Source organism: Tasmannia lanceolata, unplaced genomic scaffold (genome assembly GCF_043159265.1).
Source record: "Tasmannia lanceolata isolate RefF3 unplaced genomic scaffold, GAP_Taslan_0.1 ptg000025l, whole genome shotgun sequence".
NCBI lineage: Eukaryota > Viridiplantae > Streptophyta > Magnoliopsida > Canellales > Winteraceae > Tasmannia > Tasmannia lanceolata.
This window is the reverse complement of record NW_027518702.1, coordinates 8,325,097-8,352,572: the sequence shown is the minus strand read 5'-3', so window position 1 is coordinate 8,352,572 and position 27,476 is coordinate 8,325,097. Positions and strand designations below refer to the sequence as shown.

The 27,476-nt window shown below is 36.0% G+C and overlaps 1 protein-coding gene across 1 annotated transcript; it reads left to right on the top strand.

The window, feature by feature from the left end:
• The first annotated feature begins 114 nt into the window (after nt 1-114).
• AAR3 (defective in cullin neddylation protein (DUF298)) lies at nt 115-27,335 on the top strand. The gene is given in 10 exon segments (XM_077368360.1): nt 115-272; nt 2,418-2,502; nt 2,694-2,751; nt 2,919-2,994; nt 3,087-3,169; nt 5,376-5,472; nt 20,444-20,489; nt 25,472-25,560; nt 26,715-27,031; nt 27,033-27,335. Coding segments are annotated over 10 exon segments (1,068 nt in total). The 5' UTR covers nt 115-223; the 3' UTR covers nt 27,201-27,335.
• Nucleotides 27,336-27,476: the final 141 nt, after the last annotated feature.

Below are 27,476 nucleotides of genomic sequence, written 5' to 3'. Positions count from 1 at the left end.
CCTAATCGATCGTGGCCTATTATTTATTCCCTTCTAAACATGTGGGACCCTTCTAAGCCCTCCCTTTTGGAACACATTCGCCCCGCTCGTCTCTATAAAGCCCCCTTTTCTTACTGTCATGAGTTTCAGATAGATAGGAGAGTTCTTTGCTTCACATCCTGCAATCTAGGTTTCCTTTCTTTAAATCTTTTTTCCAAGAAATCTTTTCTCAAGCTGTTTTTCAATGGGTTCCAATCGGATCAACTTATTAGAGATTTATTCGAAATATCGGGGTACATAGATTTCTCACTCCTTCTATGAACTCACTGTTTTTATTCTCTTTTTCGTTTCTCAAGTTGAGAATTGAAACTCAGTCTTTGTTAGGGTTGGATCAAATATTGGAGTTTCTATTGGTATATGAATTCAGATTTTGATTATTACTATGTGCCTTTCTATGTTTTGATGCTATGTTTGAGATTAGAATGGAGAAAAGAGATAGAACTTTGAACATATAATTGAAATTTGTTGGTTTTTGTTAGTTCTTATGGAGCTATTCTATTGATCTTTATATGGGTTTTCTTTTTCTGTTTATGTTGTAAGCAATATAACCTAGTTCATGGATTGAATGTTTTTATTGAATGAGATTGATATGCACATGATTGAATTATGTTAATAAAGAAAGAAACAAAGCAACCCAAATGCCCTGTTTGGATTGCTGAAATTTTGGGAAGGAAAAATATTTGTAAAATTGCCCACTTTTTTTGCCCATGAAAAAAAATCACTTGAACCAAACTTGTTCAATTTTTATTTAGGGGGACCTTCAATTTATGATGACATTCCTCTCAATTAACCAGAATCATATCATTTCAATTTAAATTGTGGAAAGAAAAAAATTTCCAGATATTCTTGCAATACAAACAGGGCCAAAGAGAAAAAGAACAAAAGGAAAAAAAAAAAAGAAGTAAAAATTGTCAAGCCAAAACAAATAAAGGAGGCAGGAAATCAAAGATTTCTAATGACGCACCCTCCTTGCCTGTCCTACCTTCCTTTATTCTTTATATTAAAAGAAAGAATCTATAAGAGGAAAGGGAGGCAATCATGGGCACATCAATGTCATGCATCCAAATTCTTTCCTCTACATGCAATAGCAATATTCAGTTCTTTCCTCTACATGCAATATGGCGTAGCCATAAGCACGAAGAACGAGTTGGAGTTGATCAACGTCGGCACGGATCGGGTAAACCTTCGAATCCACGAGGGGATGTTCTACGAATCCACGAAGAAAAGGTAAAATTAACTTTCTCTAAATAAGAAATAAGAAATTTTCTTTGATTTCAAACAAAAAAGAAGTAAATCATGTAAACCCTTTGCACATAGATACTTTTATAAACCCTCGGGTCCTTTTCTCACTAGAACTCAATTTACTAAATTCAATTGAGCTCAACTAATCAATGCCCTAAACCCTAGCAACATCAAGCACCGAAATAAACTAGGACTCTTTTATTAGGCAAAAGACTTGTTGCCTTTTCTGGATACTCTTCCAAAGACCTTATACATTGAGGAGACGCATGCTACGTCACAATACCAACATTCAATTTCTTTCCTCTAATAATAACATACGGGTATCCTGGAGACGTAAGTGAAGATAATGTAAATATCAATTAACTCGATTTTTTTAAACTTACATCGTTTCATGACTAGGGTTTTGTGTTTATTCCCATTGTACGGGATCTAGGTTCTGGGTGTCACGGTTTGCCTTGATATTGATGAGACTAGAGTGATGTTGTAGTGGTGGCAATGAGCTTTCCTATTGACACTTTGGTTGTGACTTGGACTCTTTTTTTTTTTCCATCATAATGGATAAATTTAAATTGCCAATTGAAGAACATTTCCACCATATCATTCAACTTCATTCTTCATATTTGTATTGGCATAGTGCTATTGAACCTGTACTTGAAAGATCCAATTCCTTGGCTCATATGTTAGGGGATGGGTCTTTATCCATCTCCCAATTTTTCTCCTTTTGAGAACATATGGGTGACTTTTGGGCTTTCTTTGAAGATAGTTTTATCCCAACACTTGCTCTTTTAAATTTATTTTGCAATTTTAATTGGGTTGTGTAGTATGGTAATTTTAATGTTTTGATTTGCTTACTTATTGAGCTCAAGTCTATTTGGTACCCTACCTTTCGAAAATAACTAGTTAGTGCATCAATTGTGAATGAAAAGCTGCATAGTAGTTCTTATCATTTCTATTTTCAATATCTATCCTAAATGTTGCAGTAAAAATATCTTTTTGTTTCTACAGCATTCTCGGTAATCCCCATGCTAGACATGCTTGCTTATATTCATTTAGATATAATATCGTGAATAAATTTAAATATTAGCTAAGGACACTCATCAATCTTAGTTAAGGTGTCCTGGTTTTTTCATATGTAGACATTATATTGGGAAATGAATATGCAAACTCAAAGGAGCCACTATCTCTGCTATCAAAGTTGGTGGAGTTGGGAAGACAGACAAGGTATACATTTTGACGAATGCCATCTTATACGTAATATGAAATATTTATCAAAGAATACATTCTCTATTGCAATTGTTTCACCCGTTTCAGATAACTAAGCAGAAGTTTATTGTAGTAATTAATTGCATCACTTGGTCATAACAGTTTTCTTCTAATGTTTATTGACCATATTAAGATGTTTGATTTTCTAGTGACAGGGATATGGTCTTTGATGACCTTTCCAAGCTCATGGCACTCCTAGACTTGAATGTGAGTTATTATTCCTTTTAGTTCACAAGGATTCTTTTAAGTGTCATGATTTTTTCCTACAATATGTTTTTCAGTCTCTCTAGGGAAGCTAACTCAGACTTATGTGTCCTATGTCTCCTTATTTTCTTCCACTTGTATTATTGTTAAACTTTTCATTTTTTTTGCAGGTAGACTCTCTCCAGTTCAAAATGTTCTATGATTTTGTGTTTTTCATTTGCCGCGAAAATGGGCAAAAGAGAATCAGTAGGTCACTTAACCTTTGCAGATTAATTTCACAGTTTTCTACCAATGTTCTTTTCTTATCACCATGACTTATATTTTTAAGTTATTTTCAGCCATTAGCAGGGCTATAGCTGCATGGAGATTAGTCTTGGCTGGCAGGTTTCGACTACTTAATCAATGGTGTGATTTTGTTGAGGTATATTTTATTATAGTCCCGAACCTTTAGCATTGTTGGCGATGGCAGTTGCAACCAGTTTTTTTTTTTTTTTTGAAATGCTAATTGCAACTAGTTTATACATCTCTATAAAGGAGAATAAGCAATTATTTAGATGACGAATACCTTGAGATCAAGGGTTCTAAACTGAAATCCTAATAATTGCATAACGGGATTTGGCCTAAATTTCTTGGGCTGACTCTAATACCATGAAAAATTTAAGTGTTGTCTCTCAATGATTGACTATTCCGATTTTTTATTAATATGTATGCTAAATCTGCATGAAATATAATAAAAGTGATCTTGGGTACAAATAATAAAGAACTATCATGATATGATTTAACACATTATGAAAAATAAAAAAAATTAAACAAAAAGCTAATGAACACATCTTTTCTATGGTCCGTTACGGCCTAAGTTATAAATTCTAATTCGCTCACCGTTTCGTTTTGGTGACCGGAACGGAACATTTCGGGGCTTCGTCTGTTTCGTTCGGTGTTTCATTCGAAACTTTTCGTTTCACTACGGCAAAAGATTTTTTTTTAATAGTTAACAATATGAAAAAATCTAAACAAAAAACAAACAGAAATTGTTAGAAAAATATAAGAAACAATTAAATGAACAAATTATGTAATAGATCCAACATTTACTTGAAGGAAAATCACTATCAGCTGAAATGCCTATAGACCAGCGTGTTGACAAAATGTGTTCACCAGTGCCTGACAGGATGAAAATTTTTTTTAAGACCAAATTATGAGATTAGTTTTACTAGACTTGGGATTTAATAATGTTTGGACATGATAGAATTTATTAATTTTTAAAATTGAAAAAATACCCCATCGTTTGGAAGTTAAGATTTTGACCCAGCCTATTTTTATTTTTCAAATTTTGTGCGAGAACCGGAAAGTTAACTTTTTATCCTTTCAGATTTGGGTGTTGAAACTATTTTTAATAGATCCAAATGGGGGGCATCCCTTATTTACACGTAAATCTTAAGTTACATTTACTTAAATGACTTTACATGTGAATACTAAGAAGAAAAGGGAATAAAATAAGAGAATCAAGAAGAGGAAAAAAGAAGAGATGAAAAAGAAAACAAAAAATGGGGAATTCCGGATGAAATAGGGCATTCCGCCTGTTTCCTCTGGAATTCCGGATTCTGATGGAACTCCGCCAGAATGGAATATTTGGTCGTTCCGTTCCGGATTCAGGCCGGACTGGAATTCCGGTCCATTCCGTCCGGAAAGGAACGGAATTTATAACTTAGATTACGGCTGACCTTGTCTGCTACCAAGGTATGCTTGGCTTGGCACACGATATTCAACTTCTTTCTATATTTTGGAGAATTGGTGAGAATGTCAAAAGTTCAACATTTCGCATATGCTTTCTTTGGAGAAGATTGCTTTGAAGTTGTAAGAAAGGTTATAGGCTAGTTAAGCTTGAGCAGGTTATATGAGACATTTGCAGCCTCCATCTCTCCCTTCATAAAGTATCAGCCTCGCAATGTGATGTCAATTCCTTGGGAGTGTCTATAATTTAGATTTTCCATCAGTATTGGGACATTAGAACTAGTGATGGTAAATAGTGCATCTCAGAACTTTATTTTTGAGGATTGCTGTTATACGTTCATTTCTATGCACATTGCCTGTTATATATATGGTCTTGTACAAATTGATTCATTTACATTTTTGAAATCTAATTTTTAATTTGGTAGTTTTTAAAGAGAAAAGTAAAGTTGTTTGGCATTTTTCGTATATAACATTAAATAGGAGCGCATGCCATGCATTTATGTACACATCAATTTGCCTTTCAACTAAGTTTTATCCATGCCTTTTGATTTGGGGTGCAACTTGGGTCGGGTCGGGTTGAGCTTTTGCTAAAAAATGAATAGGAATCAATCCAAACCGACCCGATTTTAAGGTAAAATCTCAACTTGGATTCCTAAAAATCGACCCGAGTTGCACCCCTAGTTTTGATAGTGCTAATTTCATGAGATTTAATGCTTGTCACGATAGTTTTGGCCAAATGGATGTTACCTTTTGTGTGTTGTTAATTAATCTTTCATTTCATATTGCTCATATTTATTGTCAGTAATCTATTTACCTTGTGTGTGTGTGTGTATTGTTAATTAATCTTTCATTTCATATTGCTCATATTTATTGTCACTAATCTATTGAATTGTGCTTAGAAACATCAGCGACATAATATTTCTGAGGATATGTGGCAACAACTTCTAGTCTTTAGCAGATGTGTCAATGAAGATCTTGAAGGATATGATCCACAAGGTTTTACTCCCAACCAATATAGTGTGTAGGCTTTCATGTCGAACATGCACATATTTAGTGGATGATATGGTCTTATGCAGATTATATTTTGGGAGATTATTTTTGGATGCTCTTAGGAACTGCTTTCGTCAATTCTTGATTCTTCATACAACTATTTGGTACTTTATTTTATAATTTTTTCTTTATTGATTGGGAACTAAATGTTTTAATCCTTGAAGAAATTATTGAAGATTGTGGTTGCAAATTGATTCTAGCTTTATTGTTGGTTCTCACATCATCTAGAATATTTCTTTTGGTAGTTTCAAATAAAATTGCATAGATTCTTCTAAACAGGCGAAGTACCCATGTCGGAGACACTTCTAGATGACTTTTATCTGTTATTTTTCTAAATACTACTACCACAACTTCACAATTACAGCTAATAAATCTCCATCTTTTCAAAATAAAAAAAAGAGAGAAACTTTACAATTACCGCATGTTTTGAGTATTATTCATCCTCATAGATGGCTTTTTAAATAGAAATAAAACATTATATTTACTTAACGTATTAAAAGTTTCAATATATTATTTTTATAACCATATTATTATCTAAAAAAAAAAAACTAAAATTTGAGAATTGATTAAAATACTTTGGCAAATCCACGAATTGTTCTTTTTGAGGTTTGTTGAATCCGACACGTGATACGTGTGTCAGATTCCGACACTCATACCCATACTGATGCAACATAGGTTTCAAAAGATGCTTCTTTGTCTTGATTCTAGGAGGTTGTTTCATTTGGTCATTCTTCTTCACATTTCCATGTGATAGGTTCATTTTTTTTATTGTTCATTTGGCTTAGTTTCTTACCATTGAAATCAACAACTCAACTCAACTCAACAAAGCCTTTGTCTCAAACTAGTTGGGGTCGGCTAAATGAATCCTTTAGAAAATTTCATGAAGAAGGTGAAAGGAATCTACCCGGCTCTAATCCCGGCTCTAGTTGGGTTCTTCTACGTGGATCATTTTCTTCCATTCTATCCTAACCAAGGTCATGTTCTCTGTTATGTTCCTAGCTATCAAGTCTTTCCTCACTGTTTCTACCCAAGTTATTTTCGGTCTGCCCCTACCTCTCTTTACTCCATCAATTTGGCACGAGTCACCTCTTCTCACCGTAGCATCAAAAGGCCTATGTTGGATATGTCCAAACCATCTTAAGCGGTGCTCTCTCATCTTCTCCTCAATTGGTGCCACGCCCACCTTTTTACGAATGTCCTCATTTTTAATTCTATCTAACCTTGTGTGGCCGCACATCCATCGAAGCATTCGCATCTCCGCTACACTCATCTTATGCACATGCTGCTTCTTGGTGGCCCAACATTCTGAGTCGTACAGCATGGCTGGCCTTACAGCTGTCTTATAAAACTTTCCCTTCAACTTGGTAGGGATTTTACGGTCGCACAGAACTCCTGAGGCAAGCTTCCACTTCAACCAACCTGCTCTTATTCTATGGTTAACATCCTCTTCAATCTCTCCTTCCTTATGTAGAATTGAACCAAGATAGCGGAATATATCCCTCTTAGGTACCTCCTGTCCAGTCATATTTACTACATCCTCGTCCCGCCTCTTTACATTACTAAAGTTGCACTCCATATACTCTGTCTTAGTTCTACTCAGTCTAAAACCTTTGGATTCCAAAGTAGTTCTCCATAACTCTAACTTAGCATTTACTCCTGCTTTGGTTTCGTCGATTAATACAGAAAAAGTCGAAAGGTTGATGTAGGACAGGCTATGGGAAGGATGAATAAATCCAAAAAACTATACAGGTTATCCTAAAATTTAATAACCAAAATCTAAACATATGATGAAATAATAAATCTATGGGTGAAAACACAAGAATAAACCTTAATAACAGAACTAAGATTGATTGAAGATGTTGGATATTGACTCTGCATGGTCGGACTTTCCCTTTGCCTAGAGGTGGCATATTACTCCGTAAACTAAAGACTTGGTGTATAGGAGGATGGGTTTATCCCTTAATGATTCTATAATGGGACAATCTCACCAAGTATGTATCCCAAAATGAATCACCGAATGAGAGTTAGGATGACGGGGTTAATGCACCTTTGTCTTAATGGTTGGCCACCACCCATAGTCTCCATTGGAAATGGAACTGGACTCTCGGACAGAGGCAATGTCTATGGGGCCTAACACATTGCACATTGTGTTATAAAATAAAAGGACACGACATACCATGATATCAATTAATTCCTGACATGGTGATGACATGCGATCTTATGCAATCAAGGGACACCCTATGCAACAATCGAGATCGTATTAATAATCTATGTCTGATCAGTCTCATGGGACCCCCTAATTGATCAAAATGGAAGTAATTGAGCTTTTATGTACATGAATTAATCTAGACCGTTCATTGTATGCCCTTCACCCAATTTACATACAATGAAATGTATTTAGATATTTTCAATAATTTAAGTCACCATTTATGTGCTTGATTATGTGCATGTACTTGCACTTATGCACATCAATGGTTAATTTAGATGCCATTACATGCACTTTATTATATTTACATGTTGGTTAAAAGAGACTTAAACATTGAAAATTCATGCACGTGTAAGTGGTGTTTTGGGGACTCTTGATGGCCTTTACGTTCATTGTATATTGCTAACTCCAAGGATGGCCAGCTTGGAGAGTAAATGCATCATGAATGTAAATAGTCAAATTCTCCCTATAAATACCTACCATGGATGGCTGGTTGAAGATATGAGTTGGAAAAAGAAGCCAACACATTTCTTGAGAGGGATCCATTTCTCTATTCACGCCTTTGGGGTACAAGTTAGCAAGTCTCTTCCTTGTCCTTCGGGATAGTCGGCGACTTGATACCTTAAATCCTCGTCTCCTTCAAAGGAACGGTAGAGATTTCTGTACCCCTCTCCCTCCAGCAGGTTATATTTTTGCTTAATCATTTTCTTCATCTCTTTGCTTGTGGTTTTATTAATGGTATTCATATTTTAGAAGGAAATCCATTTGGCTATTTATCACACCCAACAATTTTAAGGTATCAAACTCGCTTTTTTTTCCCTCATGGATAGCCGTATGGAACGTATTGTTAAGGATAATGTACAGATCGATAAACTTGAAGGCATTGACTTCAAGTTGTGGCGACGGAAGCTATTGTTTATTTTCATACCCTTGATATTTTATATGTTGTTGATAAGGAACCCCCAGTGGTAGATGTCACTGCTTCTGATGATGACCGTAAGAATCAAAAGGAATCCTTAGACAAGTACAATAAGGCCAATTTCATTGCACGTGAAATGATTCTCAATAACCTCTCTAAGAGGTTAGTTCAAGTGTTCGAAGATATCAACTCCGCAAAAGAGTTATGGGAACTACTAGACAAGAGGTATTCTGAAACCTTAAATGTTCCAATATCCACTCTCTATTCCAAATTCAATTAATTTCAAAATGGATCCTTAAAAACACTCGGACAAATTTGTAGGGAATGGTGTTAGAATTAACAATATGTATAAATTGAATGTTCTTATCAATAAAAATGAAATTTTGGTTTACTCCTCTTTGTCACCTCTTTCTATTGAATTATGGCATCGAAGGCTTTGTCACTCAAACTTTCATAAAGTTAAGAGTTTAGCCTTTAATGGTATAATTAGAATTGAATCTTTCAAAGACCAAAATACTTGTGAATGTTGTATTTCTAGCAAGCTTACAAAACAGCCATTTGGTAAAGGTGAAAGAAGTGTGGAGACTCTTGCCCTAATTCACTCGGATATTTGTGGAAGGATAACACCTTCTACTTGTGGGGGCTATGAGTACTTCATCACATTCATCGATGATTTTTCTCGATATTGTAATATTTATCTTTTAAAACACAAATCAGAAGTCTTTTCTAAATTTATAGAATTTAAGAATTTGGTAGAAAATCAATTGGGAAAGCGCATAAAATCCATTAGAACGGATCGAGGAGGGGAGTACATGTCTAATGATTGGGATGCATTTGAGAAATCTTATAGCATTGTTCATCAAATGACAACTCCATATACTCCTCAACAAAATGGTCTTGCTGAGAGGAAGAATCGAACTCTCCAAGAAGCCGTTCGATGTATGCTTTTGGATTCGGGTTTGTCTCATAACCTTTGGGGTGAAGCGCTTCTATCCGCTTGCTATGTTCAAAATCGGTTGCCTTTTAAAGGTTCTTTAAAGACACCTTATGAACTTTGGAAAAATAAAAAAGCCAAATTTAGATCATCTTTGTGTTTGGGGTAGTGTAGCTCATGTGATTTCTACGCAACACCGAAATAAATTTGATCCTAAAACTGAAAAATTAATTATTATCGGATACGAGCCCAGATCAAAATCTTATTGTTTTCTCCATCCTCTCACTAATTCTTTGATTATTAGCAGAGATGCTAAGTTTCTTGAATTTATTCCTGGTCATCTAGCTAAAAGAAAGAGAGTCGATGAATTTACGTTCAGTATAATACAAGACTCAATTCCTTCCTCTTCCTCACCTCCTTTGGAAATTCCCTCCCTAAGGAGAAGTACTAGGATTCGGAGTGCGCCAGATTTCTATATTGGTTTTCATGGCGAAAACATTGAACCTAAGAACTTCAAGGAAGCTTTGGAGAGTCCAGAAAAGGATATGTGGATAAAGGCAATTAATTATGTAATGGAATCTATACTTCATAACAACACTTGGACTTTGGTTGATTTACCGTAAGGTATAAAACCTTTGGATTCAAAATGGATCCTTAAAAAGAAGCTAAAGGCAGATGGAACCGTTGAACGTTTTAAGGCAAGATTGGTTGTAAAGGGATTCAACCAAAAAGAGGGGATTGACTACTTCGAAACATTTGCTCCTGTGGCAAAGATTAAGTCTATTCGCATACTAGTTTCTATTGCAGCAAACCTTGACCTCGAACTTCATCAAATGGACATCAAATGTGCCTTTCTTAATGGTGATCTTGATGAAGAGATTTATATGAAGCAACTAGAAGGCTTCATTGAAAAAGGGAAAGAAAAACTTGTGTGGAAACTTCAAAAATCTCTTTATGAGCTGAAACAAGCACCTCGGATGTGGTTTATAAAGTTTGATGAAAAATTAAGAAGCTTTGGTTTTCAAGCTATTGGGTCTGACCAATGCATATACTTCTTGATTAGCGGGGGTCGAACACTTACACTATCACTTTATGTTGATGACCTTCTCTTGGTTAGTGGATGCACTATGCTACTAGCTAAAGTCAAAGATTGGTTAAAAGGAACCTTTGAAATAAAGGATCTTGGCGAAGCTAACTTTTTATTGGGAATACAAATCATACGGGATAGGCAAAATAAAACTATCAAGCTGTCCCAAGAACACTTTGTGGAAAAGATTCTTAAAAGGTTTCAAATTGAAGACAAATCTCCTTCTAAAGTTCCATTGGAATATGGTCTTAAACTCTCTAAGGACATGTCTCCTTCACTTGAATATGAAAGGCTCGCCATGAAGAATATTCCTTACGCCAATGCTGTTGGTAGTCTCATGTATCTTATGACTTGTACTAGGCCGGACATCGCCTATGCCGTTTGCTTGGCAAGTCAATTCTCAAGTAACCCTGGAATGGAACATTGGAAGGCTGTGATTAAGATCTTGAGGTACCTCAAAGGAACCAAAGATCTTGGGCTGACTTTTGGTAAGTCATCACTTCTATTAGAAGGTTATTCAGATGCTGATTGGGGTGGTAATGTGGATGATAGTTCCTCCACTAGTGGTTGAATCTTCTTATATGGCGGGGCTGCCATCTCATGGTGTAGTAAAAAGCAAACATGCATCTCCCACAGCTCTATGGAAGTTGAATATGTCGCACTTGGCTTAGCTGGCATGGAAGCTGAATGGCTAATGAGTTTTCTTCAAGAGATACCTCTCTCTAGATTTGAAGGACAACCTATCATTTTATATTGTGATAATGAGGCTGCTATAAAGATTACAAAACATGACAAGAGTCATGGGAAGACCAAACATATCAAACGAAAGTACCATTACATCCGTGACGTGGTCAAGCGAGAAGTCGTAATCATTGAGTGGATGCCTACTAACCTCATGGTTGCTGATCCACTTACAAAGGCACTCGTGGGTGCACGACTTTATTTTATGTTGCCCAGGATGGGCTTGATGTAATACATTACTTTTATTTATTTCATTTCTTGTTAAATGTATATAAGGGAAAACCCTCGAGGTCAAACCCTTCACATAAAAGTAAGATATCTTATGGGGAGAGTAAGACCCAAAGTTAGGGCACCCCATAAGGACACAATTCCTCATTTATTGAGGTTACTCTAAGGGAGAATGACACCTCCTTGTTACCAGGCATACTCAAGAAGAATTTTGTCCCAAGGGTGAAAGATAACTGAGGAGTATACTTAAGGGATAAGGGGACAAGAGGGTTATTTCTTGTTATAGCTAAGATAGAGTTCAGGAGACTCTCCACTCTTTCAATGAAGGTATGACAAATATGATTCCTCTCCTAAATATCTGTGTGTCCACTTGGAAAGCCCAGGTACCGGGTCCACTTGTATGGTCAAGCCATGTGGTATTGGCATTAGTGACTTAAAGGGTTAATATGTAAAACCATAATAGTCCTTAACTCCCAAAAGGGGTAGGGCTACTGGTATCCCTTCTTTAATCCTTGTAAAATTTCCCGACTTATGTACTAGGTGTACCTAAGGAAGGTTGAGGTGGCCAAGAGTGGTTGGAGTATATCCGGTCATTTGTGTCAAGCGGGGGATTGTTGGATATTGACTCTGCATGGCCGGACTTTCCCTTTGCCTAGGTGGCATATTACTCCGTAAACTAAAGACTTGGTGTATAGGAGGATGGGTTTATCCCTTAATGATTCTATAATGGGACAATCTCACCAAGTATGTATCCCAAAATGAATCACCGAACGAGAGTTAGGATGACGGGGTTAATGCACCTTTGTCTTAATGGTTGGCCACCACCCACAGTCTCCATTGGAAATGGAACTGGACTCTCGGACAGAGGCAATGTCTATGGGGCCTAACGCATTGCACATTGTGTTATAAAATAAAAGGACACGACATACCATGATATCAATTAATTCCTGACATGGTGATGGCATGCGATCTTATGCAATCAAGGGACACCCTATGCAACAATCGAGATCGTATTAATAATCTATGTCTGATCAGTCTCATGGGACCCCCTAATTGATCAAAATGGAAGTAATTGAGCTTATATGTACATGAATTAATCTAGACCGTTCATTGTATGCCCTTCACCCAATTTACGTACAATGAAATGTATTTAGATATTTTCAATAATTTAAGTCTCACCATTTATGTGCTTGATTATGTGCATGTACTTGCACTTATGCACATCAATGGTTAATTTAGATGCCATTACATGCACTTTATTATATTTACATGTTGGTTAAAAGAGACTTAAACATTGAAAATTCATGCATGTGTAAGTGGTGTTTTGGGGACTCTTGATGGCCTTTACGTTCATTGTATATTGCTAACTCCAAGGATGGCCAGCTTGGAGAGTAAATGCATCATGAATGTAAAGAGTCAAATTCTCCCTACAAATATCTACCATGGATGGCTGGTTGAAGATATGAGTTGGAAAAGGAAGCCAACATATTTCTTGAGAGGGATCCATTTCTCTATTCACGCCTTTGGGGTACAAGTTAGCAAGTCTCTTCCTTGTCCATCGGGATAGTCGGCGACTTGATACCTTAAATCCTCGTCCCCTTCAAAGGAACGGTAGAGATTTCTGTACCCCTCTCCCTCCAGCAGGTTATATTTTTGCTTAATCATTTTCTTCATCTCTTTGCTTGTGGTTTTATTAATGGTATTCATATTTTAGAAGGAAATCCATTTGGCTATTTATCACACCCAACAGAAGAGAGGTGTCAAAGGAATCCACCTTTGATGATCTTAAATCCACCAAGAGAAAAAAAAATGCTATATTTTCAAAATCCACATATGAATCTTGGAAATCCACCAAACAAGGGGTTTTCTTTTGTATCAATGGACTCAACCATTGACCGCCATGAACCTGCACGATGTAAAGAGAGTGCAGCAAAGGCTCTCGAAAATTCAAATAAATTTTATTATTCCATTCCATTATAATAAAAGATGGCCAAAGGCCTACATATATATTGGCTTCAAATGACTCTTGTGTGGGATTTTTTGTTCTTCCCAAATGGGAAACAAACTCCACACAAACGTGGACTCCCATTTCTAAGGACTCTCATCTTAGTTAAAAATTGTATCAAACAAAATAGAAACTAATTCTATTTGACTAAGCATATATAACCTTGAGGCATGAGGTTCAGGGTTATATGCCATCATGTCCTCAATTCGAGATTAACTGTTTGATCACATGAAATTGATCAAGAGTAATTTATTTTCTCAAGTAAACTTTAATAAAATAACTTCCATTCTTTCAAATATAAAATTCCATGTAAGGCTGCTTTTCTTCTCCTTAAATTTTTTATGAAATTGGCATTTTCAATCTTTTTATTTTTGGTAGGTAAGCTGGGATTGAACCTCCGACCTCTTGGTTGATTGATCTAGAGGCTCAAACCCAGAGCAGGGGCTGATTGGATATAAGTCAATTGTCATAGACCTTGGTGCTAGTGGATAATATATTTAAATCATTTTTTATATTCAAAGATATAGGGGAATGTTCAAAAGGAAAAAAAAAAATGACCAGACTGGCATTAAGGATTGAATGGAAAACTGATATAATTTTTAAGATTTTAATATCTAAGGAATTCCATCACGCTAAAGTGGAATACTGCTCTTCATCAATAAACATCTGCTATTTAATAGAGGAAGAAGAAAAGGAAATTTGATATACTGAAATTAATCACTTAGCATAAGAATTAGAGCTAGTGGAGACTATATAATGAAACCATGTTTTATATGCAACAATATAATGAAATCTTCAAAAGGAAAAGATATGAATAGGCTGGTATTATGTATTAAATGGAAACATGATGTGTACTTTCTTACGCTTTGGTATATAAGGAGTTCAATCACTTCAAAGTGGATGACTTTTGGAATGAGTTCGATAAAGTTTGACAATAACAAGTTGGGAGGAATAATGTAGTCATGCTTTGGGAAACTGAATGAGTTTGAGTTTTTAACATATATTTAGAAGAAAGCTGACTTGAGTTCGGACTTTAAAAACTCAAGAGAACCCAGCCACCTATTTCATTCAACGTTCCGGGGCAGGAGCCCGCCCGATTCGATCGACGCAGGTCACGTGACCTATGTTCCATAGAAACTGTCTACGTGAGACTGTCCCTTGGGCCATAGGTCCTAACACATGGTTAGAATTCTAGCTTTTCTAGAGTGGTATCTCACTAATGGCACCCCCGGCCCCAAGGAGGCCTTTGCTCTACACCTAAGCTGCGCAAACCATGTCAAAACAATGTGGTTTTAATAACATTAATCGCAGCAGATTGGTTATGTTTGCTTCAATGGGACATGGTACATACCTTTGTTATTTATTCTGTTTCGGTATGTTTTTCATTTTGCTCAATATAATGGAGCGATTCGGTGTTTTGGCTTTTCCAATGTTACATTCCAGAAAAAGACGCTATGAATAGTAGAATTTTTTAAAATAGTTAGAAATTAAAAAAAAATGAAATAAAGCCTCATCTTCAAGCTTCTGATAGGGTTTTAGGAAAGAATTGGGTTTTGCGAAAATGTAAATATTTGGGGTTTTGATATGTTTTTAACCCTCTGATTCGATTTGAAGGGTTAAAAGACTTCAAAATGCCCTTCAAACATATAAAAAAGTCCCTAAAATAGGTTGAAAAGGGAAAACACAAAAAAAAGCTCTGCAGAAGTAGAAATCTAAAAATTTTATAGAAATTTCACATGATTTTGTTCAAAACAGGCAATTTTGACCTGTTTCGTCAAGAGTAGAAGAAACCGACTGAATTGGACCAGGATAAGTTGGATTGGGCTAGATTTCTTGATTAGATCTTCTGTTCTGTGTTGTGTTCCATTTTATGTAAAGGAACTAAACATTTTGTCTATTCCTGACAAAATGTAACGAAATTCCTAAGTTCGGATCTTTTCGTTTGGGAATAGAAACCTATACAAAACTGGAGATGAGATGTTCTGGGAAGAATTCACGTCTATTTTAGTGGTTTCAGTTTGTTCTTATCATTCCAGTCATTCTGATCTGTTTTCAGTTTTGTGATTTTTTTTTTCAATTTTCAATTTTTACCTCTTTCTTGTTCCTTGTTTGTCGTTGTTTGAGGAGCATTATGTCTTTTAACCTTCTCAAATGAAATAAGTGGGTAAAAACACATCAAAACCCTCTTATTTTCACATTTCTCATCTTTTCCGGAATGGAACAATGGAATGACTAGAACGTCGAAATGTTCCTATCCCGGAGAAGAACATAACAGCCTCTGGAACAGAATTATAACTAAGGTGTGGACTGCAGACAAATGATTCTTATAACTCTACATATGTACGGATCTAAAGGCACCGCTAACTGTAGAAACAAACAAAACTCAAAATAAACTTCTCAACTCAACTCAACTAAGCCTTTGTCCCAAACTAGTTGGGGTCGGCTAATGAATCCTTTAGAAAGTTTTCATGAAGAAGGTGAAAGGATCTACCCGGCTCAAATTGACTAAGTCTAATCCTGACATTAGTTGGGTTCGTCTATATGGATCAAAATAAACTTCTAATAATTTTTTTTGTATCTTGTTTGATGTGCAGTCAAGGACGGAGCAGGGGCAATTGACCCTGCCTGAAAAATCTGGGACGGATATTATCTATTGTTTTCTCAACTCAACTCAGCTCAACTCAACTCAACAAAGCCTTTGTCCCAAACTAGTTGGGGTCGGCTAAAATGAAACCTTTAGAAAAAATTCATGAAGAAAGTAAAAGGAATCTACCCGGCTCTAATCCTGGTTCTAGTTGGGTTCGTCTACGTAGATCATTTTCTTTCATTCTATCCTATCCAAGGTCATGTTCTCTGTCATGTTCCTAGCTATCAAGTCTTTCCTCACTGTTTCTACTCAAGTTGTTTTTGGTCTGCCCCTACCTCTTTTTACTCCATCAATTTGGCACGAGTCGCCTCTTCTCACCATAGCATCCAAAGGCCTACATTGGATATGTCCAAACCATCTTAAGCGGTGCTCTCTCATCTTCTCCTCAATTGGTGTCACCCCCATCTTTTTACGAATGTCTTCATTTTTAATTCTATCTAACCTTTTGTGGCCGCACATCCATCTAACCATTCGCATCTCTGCTACACTGATCTTATGCACATGCTGCTTCTTGGTGGCCCAACATTTTGAGCCGTACAGCATGGTTGGCCTTACAGATGTCTTATAAAAATTTCCTTTCAACTTGGTAGGAATTTTACGGTCGCGCAGAACTCCTAAAGCAAGCTTCCACTTCAACCAACCTGCTCTTATTCTATGGTTAACATCATCTTCAATCTCTCCTTCCTTATGTAGAATTGAACCAAGATAGCGAAAGATATCCCTCGTAGGTACCTCCTGTCCACTCATATTTACTACATCCTCGTCCCGCCTCCTTACATTACTAAAGTTGCATTCCATATATTCTGTCTTAGTCCTACTCAGTCTAAAACCTCTGGATTCCAAAGTAGTTCTCCATAACTCTAATTTAGCATTTACTTCTGCTTTGGTTTCGTCGATTAATACTATGTTATCTGCAAATAACATGCACCACGGCACCTCATCCTGGATACCCTCCGTAAGCTCATCCATAACTAGCGTAAAAAGATAAGGGTTTGGAGCTGATCCTTAGTGCAATCCTATTGTAATTGGAAACTTGCTAGACGTGCCATCCTTGGTTCGGACACTAGTTACTGCTCCATCGTAGATATCCTTAATCACATCAACATATTTAGTTGGCACTTTTTTCCTCTCAAGGACCCACCACATAACAATCCTGGGAACCCAATCATACGCTTTCTCTAAATCAATGAAAACCATATGAAGGTCCTTTTTATTTTCTCTAAATCTCTCCATTAACCGCCTAATCAAGAAGATTGCTTCCATAGTCGATCGTCCGGGCATGAAACCAAACTGATTCTATGACACCTTAGTCTCTTTTCTTAGTCAGGGTGGCAATGGTTCGGTTTCGGTTCGGTTTCCCCCAAACTGAAACTGAACCGAACATTCTTACCTCCAAACCGAAACCAAACCGAACTAAATCGAAACCGAAATACTCCAAACCGAACCGATAAAAAGGGGTAAATTTATCATTTTCCTATGAAAAGGAGCGCATTTATCATTGTCCAAACCGTACCAAACCGAACCGAACCGAAACTGAAACCGAACCGAACCGATCATTGGTTTGGTTCTACCGAACCGAAATTTGATTCGTTTTGGTTAAACCAAACCGAAACCGAATTTTCGGTTCAGTTTCGGTTCGGTTCGTTTGATTTTGCCACCTTTATGCTCAATTACCCTCTCCCAAAGCTTCATGGTGTGACTCCTTAACTTAATTCCCCGGTAATTGGTGTAACTCTGAATATCCCCCTTATTCTTATAAATAGGTACTAATTTACTCTTCCTTCACTCATCAGGCATCTTCTTAGTCTTCAAGATATTGTTAAATAATCTAGTTACCCAAACCAAACCCACATCACCCAAGCATCTCCAAGTCTCAATAGGAATATCGTTAGGCCCCCAAGCCTTACCTAATTTCATATTTTTCATAGCTACTCTTACCTCTGATGTTTGGATTCTACGAACAAACATCCGATTAGTATCATCAAAAGCGTCATCAAGTTCTCCTATATTATCTATTGTTTTATATTTCCAAATTTACCCTTTGCACCCTCTTTAATTTAACGTTTATCGCAAAGAGGGGGCAATGCCCCAATTCTACATAATTTCTTCCAAAGTTTATTGCAAAGAGTGTCGTCATATTCATTCTTTCCTCTTTAGGTGGTCTCTCTTGCTTCACTATGCACTTCCACCCAAAGCCCCAAAGGTAAGCTCTCCATCTCTCTCAATATCTCTTCATCTTCCCCCTCTTTCTTGGTCTCTCTGTCTCTCTTAATCTCTCTGTTGGACTCTCTCAATTGCTCTCTTGGTCTCTCTCTCTCTCTCTGGCTCCTCTCTCTCTCTCTCTCTCTCTCTCTCTCTCTCTGGAACTCCCTCTCTCCTTGAATCCCTTTCTTGATCAATGTGTCTTTCTCGGTCTTTCTCTCAGAAAGGCCTCATTTCGTTTCAGCCTATGTGGACAGTGCTCTTATTTCCTTTCAGTCTACGGGGACAATGCCTATAAAGATGAACAAAACAACTTAATGTAATAATTTTGTTTAGCTTAAATTTTTATGTTCCAGAACTTGAAAATGCCAATCACAGGACATACATTCTGAATGGTGAGGGAGAACGTGACAGAAATAATGTGGTCGAAGTAGTTAATGCTTTCTAAAAACGAGACCAATTGAACGCTTGCATGTATACATAAAACAGAACCATTTGCCGGTGCCGACTCTTAATGATCATAATATTGCTTCTGTTTCCACGCTTCTTAATTATTATATTTTGTTTATGCTGTAAAAAAACCGTAAATTTTACAACTATATTAAAAATCTCACAAATATATTATGTTTAAGATTTCATGGGTAACTTCAAATATCAAGATAAAACTGAAAGACAATTAGAGAAGAGTTCTGAGGAGATTTCATCAAGCATGATACCTCTGTTTCCATTTTTAAGTTTCTTTTATTATTTTTCTTTGCTCACAAAGCTTGAAGTTTACCGAATTGTGTAAGCTGTAAACTCGCAATGTACAATAACTTCCAAGGATTTAGGATAGTTTGAATGTTGTCTTTTTATATGAAACCCATTAAATTGTGAAAGGGATGATGAAAAAGCTACAATTTTTTCCGAGAGGCCATCCTACCTTATTATTTTAATTCTGAAAATCCATTTTATGAACTTCAGTATTTTAGTTACGTTTTCAAATGGAAAGTGCCAAAATGTTGGAAAACAATGAAAAGAACCTTTTCCTGTTTGTTGAAGCTTTAGAATTTCACTATGTTTAACCATTTCTTGTAAAGGTATATTTAATGAAGAATTTTTGTCATCTTCTCTATCTTTATTTGAGAAATTGTGAGATATCTATTAGGATCTGTCTTATTAATAATCTTCTCTATAGTCCCCCCCCCCCCCCCCTCCTTTCTTTGTAGCTGTCTTTCATGCTTTTTTGCACTATCTAGCAAAAGAGAAGAAAGCTAAACACAAATTTCTCATAATCTTTCAGCATGAACAAATAAATTTAAACAATTTTGTTTCAAATTGAAAGCAATTTGAATTAAAATTTGTGTCATCTTTTGATTTTTTTTTTTACTTTAGAATAGTTTATTAATTATTATACATCGACCATTCTTTGCTCCCCCTTTAGCAAACCTGGCTCCATCCTTGGTGTGCAGTCCATTGTCATTTGCCTTGTTTAATCATGTGGAGATCATGATTTCTTATATTAGATTGTGAAGACTTAACTATCCAACTCATGAATGTTGGTCAATTAGTGAAGCTGTGTGATAATTTCTTATAAGATTGCTTGGATTGAGTGTTTTGCTTATTCACTTTGCAAGAGCTATTCACAACATCACAACATCACTTGTAGAAGTACAAGCAATAATTTAAGAGCTTTTCAGTATTGAGTATTTCTAAGCAAAACCATTATAGGGAAGGTGATAGAGGAGTCAAGGAATGGAATTAGTTTCTATTGGATCCTGTATGAAGTAAAGATTTTATTATTATGATATATTTTTCTTGGACATAGGTGTATTTTACCTTGGAACTCTGTCAGAACTAGAATTACAATCTATTATTATTTTGCACATTTTGCTTTGGGTGGCCATTAAATCACTCTTTGGTCTTTTGTTAGTTCTTACAACATTAATTACTTACATTTCTTTGTCAGGTTCCTGGCCTGTTCTCATTGATGAATTTGTGGAGCATATGCACAGGTTCAATTTCATTCTCTAGAATAATCGTTCTGTGATGTATGCTTTGTTTCCCATGAATTGTTCTATTAGTATCAATTGAATGCCATTTATTTATTACTCATTAATACATTGATATACTTTATGATGCTTTCGCTTTATCACATTATCTGAATCATTTAGCTGAGAGTATGGCCACCCTTTGCCAACTGGTAGGTAGAATCATAGTTGACAAAACGTGATTCGGCAATAAAACGGGACGGCACAAATTTGAGTTTAATATGGTTTTGTTTGAAAAAAAAAACAATAGTAAAAAAAAAATGGAAACACAAAAAAATGCATTTAAAATTTTGTAATTTACAAAATCTAATAGGGGTAAGGTTGGAAAGTTGGCCAAAAAAACGTGTTAAATACGTTTACAATGTTTTCCTAAAAATTAATGCATTTTACTGGAAAAGTTTTAAATGGAGTTTTAAACGGCAAACCATTAAAGTGAGTTTTAAACGGCATTTTTTGTAGAAAAAAATGCTGTTTTTGCTAACTAGGGAATAGCTCGACCTTGGTATAGGTGTTTATACACTTATGAGCTAGGATGTCTCCTATCCTAGAGTCATGAAATCATGCTTTCAGAGATATAGCTGGTCTGGGCTGGTCCTAGAGTCATTATTGATGGTTCTCCCAACAAATTCATGAATTGGTCTAGGCTTTTTTTCACAAATCAATAGTACCGTAGCCCCAAATTTAAATACCAAATTTGTAAATCTTATACTTGGAAATTGTAATTAGTTACCTTCATCTTGGGGTCCTGTCATATTTCCAAGTCTGAAAAGATGTGGAAATACTAGTGTGCTCCCAAATTGTCCCTACGTGCTCATATCTTTGGAATTTGCACTTCACAGTGCTTTTCCAAATCCAGCTTTCTAGGTTGTATACATTGTTAGCATTTTAACCTGGTTATCAACAGGCAGTACATTCTGTAATATTCTGGTTCAAATATCAGTGGATGAAAATAAATTCAACTTCTATGATTATGTAGTGCTACAAATTATTGTTTCACTAACCTTCAACATATATTTTTCCTCCTTTGAATCTCATTATTCTTAAGCTCTCCTAATCATTGCTTTTAGTTTCTTATAGTAACTAAGCTACAAATAAATCAAGGTTTTAAAATTTTGTTTCAGTTTCGGTCACCACGAAAACGGAAATGTTTTAATTTCATTGGAAATCCTGTAAAATCAAGGAAATGTTTAGAAACATGTGCAAATGATAGAATTTAAAGATGAAATTTCAGGAAATGTTACAATAAGCTCATAGACACACTTAAAAACTACCACACAAGCAAAAAAACCATCCATAATGGTTTAAAAACATCGAACACATAGTGACATACACTGTTGCGCATGTTTGATAATTCAGTACATACCAAAATTCACATGTAATCCATTCATATATATATATATATATATAAATATATATATATACGCAGTTATGCATCACATCTCTCATGCAATATAATTATGTAATACATACTAATATGGTATACCACTATTAGACTCATGATTTTGGTTTATATGTTTTGATAATTTCGGTTTCGATTTCGCTGGGGATGGAAATGGAAACATTTGGTCGTTTCGTATCGATTATCGTAGAAATTTAAAACCACGAAATAAATAACTCAAGGCAACTCGATGTGTCATTGATAGAATTTCAAACAATATTTCCCTTTGATGAACCGAGTAGACTATCATCAAATCGATGATCTTCATATTGCCTCATGCCAAGAAGTTTTTTTTTTTTTTTGATTGATGAGAAAAATTTTATTTAGAGAGAAATAGGGAAACCCCACAACCGAGTGTTCGGTACAAGAGGGGAGACACCGAAGATGAAAAGCAATACACCCAAATACCAAAGCTCTCAATGCGAGAGAAAATCATAGGTCTCCAAACTATCCCCAGTGACTCCCGAGTGGGCTAGTTTATCAGCATTGTTGTTGGCTGATCTTCTAACATTAGTTTCACACCAAAACAAATGCAATGTAGAGATTTGTCTAGATTGTAAATAATAGATATTTCATCTATTTTCCTTCAAATTATGATCTTGAATGGAAAATGGTGTGGAAATAGTAGGTAACAATGGGGAAACAATCATTTCTCCATGGCGTCTTCAGCCCATTTACCCCCCTCTTCTCCCAAATACATTTTCCTTTATGCGAAAATACATTTTCATAAAAGAAAAACACAGTTTTCTCCATGATTTGGGAAATGTTCCTCTTTTCTTATTCTTTGGGGGCCCTTTTGAAACTTGAGAGCATAGGCATGCTCATGATTTTAAATTTTCATTGAAATCAACACAAAAGGACCGTAATATTTCTGTTTCCAACCCCGCCATAATGATACCGAAATCGAAATGCATACCGAAATCAAAATCTTAAGTGAATTAATGGTATACTATATCAGTATGTGTTACATAGCTATACTCATTGTTTTGAAAATCTTACGATTTACGATTCGATTTTACGGTCCAAATCAAATCTTATGCATAACGATTTGAATCTTATGATTGAATCTTAATTTGTATGTATCTTACGATTTTTTATTGAATCTTACGACTTGATCGTAAATCGCACGAATCATACAATTCATGCGATTTATCCAAATTAAGTTTTGTACAAATGAAAATTAAACTTTCTTTCGAAAGACCTTATTTCCTTTCTACATTACGAGAAGCCTTCAAAATCTCTCATTGAAAGGAAGAAGACAGAGGTGTAGGAGTTCGAACGAATCGAACCAGTCAAGCACTGTGCATGTGCTTGGAGGCATTACTTACATCAAGGTGGGTGACAACTATAATGAGGAAAACATTGACGACACCGGTCTTTTATGATTTAATGTTTGAGAGAATTGATATGATCTTTTATATTTTTTTATTTTTAAGATTATTATCCAATATGCATGCATTTGGATGAGAAATTGATGATTAGTATGTGAAATTTTGTTAACAAACCATTCGTATTACGATACTGAATGACCAATCATGGTAATTTCTATTTGAATTAATGATTTTGGATGATAAATGGATAATTGGCTATTTTTTTTACTCTTTAACTTGTTTATGATATTACAGAGCATAAAAACTTTATATATATATATATATATATATATATATATAAGCGCACATAGAGAGAGAGAGAGAAAAGTGTATATATATATATATATATATACACACACACACACACACAGAGAGAGAGAGAGAGAGAGAGAGAGAGAGAGAGAGAGAGAGAGAAGTGTTGGTGCACCATTTTTTTGGTGCGCTTAAGTGGTTATAACGCCTCCCATTGGTTCCTGTATGTGGGACTAATGGGAGGCGTTATAACCACTTAAGCGAACCAAAAAAATGGTCCGCTTAAGCGCACCAACGTTTTTCATATATATATATATATATATGAGGAAATGGTTTCTGTGCTCGAGCACAGAAACAGGGTGGGGCCACATTTTGGGTGGGATCCAAAGCATTCATTTGATGGGCCCTTTCATGGGTAGGGTGTCCACTAAAAATCAGCTCCATTGGATCATCTTAGGGTGTCCATTTGTGGGGCAAAAAATGGAAAGATTTGTGGACAAACAGTATCTGTCCATTTTTGGCCCCACAAATGGACACCCATTGGTGATCCAATGGAGCTGATTTTTGGTAGGCGGGCATGGTGGGGCCTTCCAAATGAATGGTTAGGATCACACCCCCCCCTTGTTTCTGTGCTCGAGTGTAGATAGGCTGCGCTCGAGCACATGAACCCTTCTCTCTCTCTCTCTCTACACACACACACACATATTTGAATGCATCTTACGATTTACTGTCCACTACGATTCGACCTCTATTACGATTTACGATTCGATTATGATTTTCAAAACATTGGCTATACTTATGTGAATCGCGTGTGAAATATGGTATATGTATTATGTATAAATCTGCATATGAATTACATGTGAAATGTGATATGTACTGAATTATTAGCCATGTGCAAGAGCGCATTTCACTGGATTAATGCTTTCTAAGTGTGTATTGGTTCTTATTCTAGCATTTTCTACAGTTTCATCTTAAAATTCTATCATTTACATATCTTTCCATGATTTTACAGGATTTCCCCACACGCACGCACACAAACACACCACCACCACAATGCTAATGAGATGGCTTGTTCGCCAAAGGGGGTGTTTCCATATCTGCTATCTATGTAGGGAAATCTCTGCCCTCTATTTAGATTTTTCTCGTTTGAGCTCTCTTAAAAAACCTGTATTGTTTCAGAAAAAAAGAAAATACATTTTTTTAAATCAAAATTGTTTTCCAAGTTACACCTTCACATGTCATTTTGCACTCATACTTGTTTCATGTATGCTTTCTTACAGAAAGGAGAACTCACCACACAGGAAAACTCACCACACGTTGTTTTGTTTCCCAAGCACCCACATCACACATGCTTTACTTTGATGATTGAATCTTTTTTTATTGATGGCAGACAACCTTTAGAAAGAGAATTATAGAGTTTCATAGTTCTAGAACTGTGCCGAGAGTTATGAACATATCAGATGTGCTATGGTTGTAGTAAAAGTCATTATACATATTGACACCAATACTAAAGGAGCTTTCCAGAACAATGTTGCTTTTTTTAATTTTGTTTCCTTCCTGACAACTTACAAAAATCTGCTCATGCCCATAGAAGGTTTTTATTTCTTAGATTTTTAAAGGGATGGCTCCAATTCGCTCTATTATATTATTCATGGATAATATTTTATTTTATAATTCTTTAGCCCTTTCGCTCTTGCATTTTATTCAGAGACTCAAACTTCACAAAGAATTATAAAATTTACTCTTCGCTTTCAAATTCCAAATGATGGAGGTCAAGTGACTTGCATTCTTTATATTTATCTTAGAAATGGTGTCTATTCATTCCAAGAACTTATGGGTATTGCCATTGCTCGCATCACTGTCTTTTCTCTGGAACGCGAGTGCAGAGTTTCTCCATCCAATAGCTGCAGCACGAGGAATTTTTCTGGGGAATGTAGCGGCATTGAACCACCACCCTGTAATGGTGCTTTTCCCGGTATGCTTGGCCAAATTATTTACAATGCTCATTTATGTATCAATCGTATAAAATTATATATCAATGATAGAATGAAGGGCACCCTTGCAAAAACCACTTTAAAGGGTGCCCCCATCGGTCAGTTTCATCAAAGTGCATTTAAGATGGCGCCGAAAAAAGTGGATGGCGCAGGAAAAAACGGAAACTGCGTTGACTTTTGCTGAAACTGACCAATGGGGGCACCCTTGAACTTGGTTTTTGCAAGGGCGCCCTTCATTCTATCATTCGTTAAAATTATGTCACATTGTTTGTTTGTGAGCATAGTTTAAAAAATGAGTTGTATTATAATATGAAAGTCGATAGTCAGCAACCAATGTTTGAAATACCAAGAACATACCACCCACGCCAAGAACTGATGGGTATGTATTAAATATATACTCTGATATGAACTTTTCTGGTGGGAATATTTTAAAAGTTGAAAAAGTGAAAAAAAAATAATGTAGGAAACAGTAATAATTATTAATACTACTCTTATTAGCAAGTACATACAATTATAACCCACCGAGGCGTTGGCTCTTCAGCATAAAGTCACGGGTTTGCTCCCTGTTGACGAGTGTTCGAATCCCGCCCCCGACTTACCTGATACACGTGGTGAGTGGGTCGTTGCGTGTATCCGTAGGGACTAGTCCTACTCCGGAGGGGGGGTGGGGACATCCTACGTCATAAAAAAAAAAGTACGTACAATTATATATGAAAATGGATTAGAGCCATGTTGGCGATACACCATGGTTTTTCCTTTCAACTGTCCAAATTTCAATGCTCACTGTAATATTCATGTTTTATCCATGGTTTTAAATTTGGGCCGAAATATTTCGGTTTCAGCCAAGATCGAAACGAAATTTATATGAAATCATTTTTTTTACTAGATATCGCTGAAATTTCAGAGATTCCAAAAATTTACCGGAATTACCCTTTTTTTTACAAATTACCCCCCAATATGTTATGATGGCCACTGAAATCGCCAAAATTTCTACTGAATGTGCTGAAATTTCCACCAAAATTTTAGATATTTCGGTGGAAATTTTAAAAAACCCGAAATTATTATCATATGTTTACATGATTTCGGCAATTTCCACCAAAAGGCCGAAACCGAAATTACATTTTGTGTTCTATAGGATTGAAAGCGCATCCGGGTTCCAAGAGGAAATCTCCTACAGGTGTTGATAGTCATGAAGATGAAGCCCTGAACTCCCTCCCCTACAACTCAACGATCTCAAATCATTGTTCAAAATGTAAACGTAATAGGCAGTCTTCCTTTGCTGATAAAATGGCATACGGGCAGATGAGTCCATCTGAAATTGCCAGTGATTCTACATATGATCACACTGGAACAAGTAAACTGTCAGGTTACTCAAACAATTCAGCCTGTGGGGCTGTAAATAATCTGGCGAAGGGATTGGAAGGACTTTCCTCTACAGGGTATTTTTATCCTGTTTGATCAGGGAAGGGACATCTTTTTCACAGTTTTATACTTTAATTGGTATGTGTATAGCTTTTCTAAATTATATCTTGAAAGATGTTCCATTCCTTTCATTCTGTCCTTTTGTGCTCAAGAATGTTTTGATTTTACCATTCGAAAAAGAAGAAGAAGAATGTTTTGATTTTGATATATCATGTTTACCATGATTTTATGTTATGATAAGTCAGTGAATTCAGCCAAAGCAATGTATTCTTTATGTTCTGAACTTCTGATAAATCAATGAATTTTAGCACAATCCTTCCAACCTTGGAGCTCACTCTCCTCTTTTGCCTTTTAGCTTGAAATGCCTTGGATTGTCCCTAAAAAAATGCTTTGGTCAGTTGGAGCATTCTTCACTTTAGAGCTTCAATTGTAGGATGCAGTTACAAGGACTGGCAATAGCAATTTGTAGTGCTTG